This window comes from Gavialis gangeticus, unplaced genomic scaffold (genome assembly GCF_001723915.1).
Source record: "Gavialis gangeticus isolate Ggan-Ray unplaced genomic scaffold, GavGan_comp1, whole genome shotgun sequence".
In the NCBI taxonomy this organism is placed as follows: Eukaryota; Metazoa; Chordata; order Crocodylia; family Gavialidae; genus Gavialis; species Gavialis gangeticus.
The window spans coordinates 54488577-54493628 of NW_017729004.1; the positions used below are offsets into that span (position 1 = coordinate 54488577).

The 5052-nt window shown below is 36.6% G+C and overlaps 1 protein-coding gene across 5 annotated transcripts in view; it reads left to right on the forward strand.

Moving 5' to 3' along the window:
- The first annotated feature begins 3961 nt into the window (after nt 1–3961).
- Nucleotides 3962–5052, forward strand: part of AKAP9 (A-kinase anchoring protein 9) — a 203728-nt gene continuing 202637 nt past the window's right edge. For all 5 annotated transcript variants that reach the window (XM_019508400.1, XM_019508402.1, XM_019508404.1 and 2 more), the window contains exon 1: nt 3962–4212. In XM_019508400.1, coding sequence (XP_019363945.1) covers nt 4060–4212 — 153 coding nt within the window. In that variant the 5' untranslated portion in view covers nt 3962–4059. The remainder of the gene's footprint in view (nt 4213–5052) is intronic.

The window sequence follows — 5052 nt, forward strand, 5'->3', positions numbered from 1 at the left end:
CCCCCCGGCCACTGATTGGTGGAGTGGCTCCACTTGCAGCTCACTCCTGATTGACAGGGAGGCGAAAACCATGTTTTTAAATATGGCACTATTTTTGCCTCCTGCTGCTGAGGGACCCCAGCAACCCCACTGCTTGCAGCTAGATGGGGGAAGGCAAAAATGGCAACATGTTTAAAATCGGTGTTTTTGCTTTCCTGCCAATCAGGAATGAGCTGCAAGCAGGGCCCTCCACCAATCGCACGCAGGGGCGGGGGACAGGACAGAGAAACCTGCAAGATTAAAGGAGCCACGGCATGGCCCACTTCCCCTGTGAATTTGGTAGGGTCCTATTTATAGGTCACCCATAATATTAACTGTTTTGTTTTGCTGTCACGTTTCCCATGGGTGCTTGACATGACCAGGAAGTGTGCTATTTTTAAGGTCCTAGATGGAAAAAATTAGAGCCCAGAAGAACTGTATGACCAAATATATTTTTAAAATATCTATGATTTTATATGCAAATGCTGTTTTACTCTGAAAAATGACTTTGCAAATAATACTCATCAGATTTGTTTTCTGTATGCTATTCTGTCACATTTATGTGATTTTAATGATGTAAGATTTTGCTTCTATCTCTAGTAAGAAACCAATTCATTTAAATAAAATAAGCATACTACACCTTTTACATCAACAGAATTGAATGCTAAGTTCTAATGATTTATGCTTTTGCAAATTCATTATAAAAAATGGAACAGAGCAGTTATTGCTGAAGATATAAGTTGAAGAACCTGAGATAACATGGGGGTAAACTAAAGCCTGGTTTAGCCTACGGAACCATTTTCATTGATAGCGATATCTGGAAAAAAACCCAACTCAGATTAATTTTCAGATCTCAGGCTGAAGCTTCAAGGCTAGAAGTTCATTTACAATGTGTGCTCATTTGCAGAAATCATTGAGACAGGGATCTTCAGTGTCATTTCTAGAGTCAGTTAGGAGCTTTTTTCTGTCCCAGCGTGGGCTGCTTTTCTAACCATAATCATTCCTCAAAAAATTTACCACCTAATTGGAGGACTAAATTTAGGCTGTGAGGCATTGCGTTAGTTGTACCTGGCTTGCCCAACATCTGTATAGATTGGGCACTTTAATGGAGCTTTTTTTGGGCACTTTTATCTAATAGCTGATTGAATAAGGTATTAGATAAAAGTTCCAAAAAGCCCCACTTAAGTGCCCAGTCTGTACAGATGCTGCAGAGTTGGGTTGAAATAATGCACTGCTTCTTCTGGTAAAGCACGGTTTGTTTGTTTTTTGTTTTTTTTAACATCTGCAGGCAGCCACTGGAACTTTTATGAAAGAGTTAACGGTAAAGCAGTTTTCCTATGCTTAGCTATAGGAGAAGCAAGATGTTTCAGCTGTTACAATATAACTGTTACCCGCATCATTTGATATCCATATAATTGTTACCTCTGTCTGCAACCTTAGTAGGCAGTTAGAGCTGAAAAATGGGGCTGGGGGCAGAGACTGGAAACTTATCTGTTTTCTGCTACTTTTCTAGCAGGGTGAACACTGCCTGGAGCTTCCAGCTGTGGTACTGGAACCATGTAGGTGGTAGAGAGAGGCGAAGTGAAACCTTCTTTCAGATGGAATAGTGGGCAAGGGGGCTTCAGGCAGCCCTCTGTCAAAGAAACTCATTACAAAAGAAGGACTGCACTGAGTGACCCTGCCAGATGCGTTACTAAATCACATTCCTGAAGTCTTGTATTCTTGTGCTCACTGGAACAAGACATTTTTCTGGTTCTATTTGCTCCTCCAGAGTCTCCTGATATTGCAAGGGGTTGTTAGTGGCAGAATATTTATTTGGACTCTCAGATTCTGTTTCTGAAACCTCCTTCCCTTAACTGATGTGGGTGCCTTCATCTTATGCTTGGAATGTTTCCTAATATAAGCAGTGGCATGAAATTGACTTATTTCTTGCTACAGATCCTCTTGCAGTGAAACACTACCATCATCCATGAGACTGATCACAGTGGTATTCATTTGATAATGCCATAAGCAGCAACAGAGGCTCTTGATCTCTGTCTGCAAATTCAAGAAGACAGGATTACATCAATTTGTCTTTGTTTTACATTTCATTTATTTCTAGAAAGTTACGTTTTGCAAATGTAAAATCTGGAAATATCATGTTGTTTAAATGAAATTTTAAATTCTGCAGTTTATGGCTTTTTGTTTCACAGTTGCCTTCAAATTTATAAAATCCCACAAAAATAAGGCTGGAAGGTACCTCGAGCTCATGTAGTCCAACCCCCTGGTCTAGTGGCCAGTTACTCACCTAACAGACCTACCTGTTCTTCTGCATGTTATTGCAATTTGCATATGCAATTTTTGTTTTCATGCACAAATTAGGGATGCATGTGTATACATACATACACACTGTTGAACTACATGAGCTCTTGAGGTGTGTGTGTATATATGTGTGTGTACATGGGCATTTTGGTTTAACAAATCTCAAATTCCTCTTGTGAGTGTAGCAGGAGCCATATAACAAGCTGTCAGCTGCCCTGAGGATAGTCTGAAGGATGCATCATTCTTCTAAAGAAATTTTTTTAAATTACTTATAGAGGAACAAAAGCATAAGTTAGGAAGAAAATGCAGTTAATTTGCAGATACTGTATTTGTCTAATTTATAGCCACCTTATCTGTCTTGGGACTGAATGACTATTAGAAAATACTGATATGATAGCTTGCTTGCTTTACAACAGAACTGAGACTGGGAAAGGACATTTATGCCAAATAAAATTCTGCTTGACCTACCTTAGTGTTGAATGACGAGTTTGAATGGAAGCCTTGGTCTCTAAATTGATGAATATTATGAGCAAAAAATTGCCAATTTTCTTTTTGTATTTGATAGAAACATTTTTTTCCTCAATTAACAGTGGTTTATCAAAGCTTACAGTACTTGAGTTTTAGAGAACATATGTGAAAGTTTAAAGCTTTATTTGAAAGTTTCTGTGTTGGCACATGTGCAGTAATAATAAAAAAGTGGATTATAGTAGTAATATGGTGGATTTTTAAGGGGTAGGAAAAAACCCCTCATGATAGATAGCCTCATGGTAGCAAAATATTTACCTTATGGTAATCTTTATTTAATATAGATTTTAAGGAAGCAAGACTTTTGTTGAAACAGAATTTCTTTACAAACAATAAAAATATATTCTAAATGGATTTTCTCATGTAAACCATTATAGCTGATTACAGGTATTTAAGTTCTGCAAAAGGCAGTGTCTTAGCAGTATTTGAATAGCTTAGGTGCTAATTGGTTGTTCAACTGTGCTGTGTCTGGATTACCTGTGAGTTTTTTTGTTCATCAGCATGTTTTGCTACAAGGTAGAGTATTTTGTAATTTATTTTGTGTCTTTTGTTAGATTATTCCCTGATGATGCATTTTGCTTTCTTTTATGCTTATTTCAACAACTTGGACAGAATTTCTTAATTTTTTTAAATATAACTGTCTAAAGAGTATAGTAATATTTATCTGACATTAGCAAGATTTGGTCTTCAACCTTTATTTCAACATAGAAAAAATGAGTTTCCTACCATTCACTTTATCAGAGTATAGTAGTTTTTACAATACTAAAAAGCTTTTTAATTTCCCTTTATAAATGAGAAAAAAATTACTTTTAATCAGCTTTGTTCTTTGGTTTTAATGTTGATTCTTCTGAATTCTAGCTATCTGTATAGTAAAGAATGAAGCCTGCAAGATAGATATTGACCTCTTACTTTGCTGCTCGCATTATATTTTACATTTTTAAAAAAAATTACTCTTTCTATGGGTGTTTGGAACAGTCAGCATTAAACTTTAGCTTTTTCTTCAGTGATTAATGGGAAGCTTTAGACAGAGCAATCCATAAGCCCTTGCAATTCATGTCATTAGTAATAAAGAAGAAAACTTTCACCTTAACCAGATTTTTCTCTTATGTGCAGCTTGCCCAGTTTAGGCAGCGGAAAGCACAGTCTGATGGCCAGAATGTATCCAAGAAGCAGAAAAAAAAGAAAAAGGCATCAAACACCAAAGATGAAGAATCAATGCAAGATAGTCCTGATATTGACCAATCACGAGGTGATGAAACATCCATGTACATTGGTCAAAGAGGAGCAGCTGCTACTGCTGACTTCAATATAATAAGGACTTTACAAAGTGGAGAAATTGTCAAAGATGACCAGACATATAATATTGAAGTAAGTGTTTATCAGCTCTTAATTAATTAGGTTATTTTCTGTTTAAAAGTGGGCTAAATTGCTAAGTGGTTATGAGACTGACATTGCTTGCATCTGCCTTCTTGTCACAATATACCCAGAGGTGATGCATTTTTTCTTCTGTCTCCTGTTTTCTGAGGCAAAGTAACTTTGCTGAGGAGTATAAAGGATTTAATGGTACAGTTGTGTGAGCTGCTTCACAGAATGAAAGCTATGTTTGCTTTTTATGTTTTTAATAGCATGAAATATATTTCTCAAGTATTGTGTTTATTAGGTTACTCCTGGTAAAGAGAAAAAAGTGTAAAACTAAGCATCTGGCTGGTATTCTGGATGTAATTTGACTCTTGTAGGTTAATGGCCATAAGGAATTTATTTAGAAAACTCTAATTAGCAGTGGGGAAATTAGAAGGCTTAGGAAACTGGTAAGTGGATCCTTCAACTTTTGTTACTGGATGAAATATAACTCTGGCCATTAGTAGCTGAAAGTATCTACTATCTGAAGATTGTAAAAGAGCTTGTGTGAAATAGAATGGCAGTCATAGCTCAATCTGGAGTAGAAAAACATTTATATAATAACATTCATTATTACTGGTATACATCCAGGTGCAAAGAATTTGGGTACTTCATAAAGGAGCATTGCATCCTGGAAAGCAGTGACTTGAAAAAAAACAAAAGGATCAAAGGATATATTAGACAATACAATTTTTTGGAGTCTCAGAACAGCAGAGAATCCCAGTGCCTGAAGAAAGGTGACTGCGCCCAAAAGCTTGCTAAGAACTATTTTCCAACTACTCAGTTGGCCTAATAAAAGATATCACATCT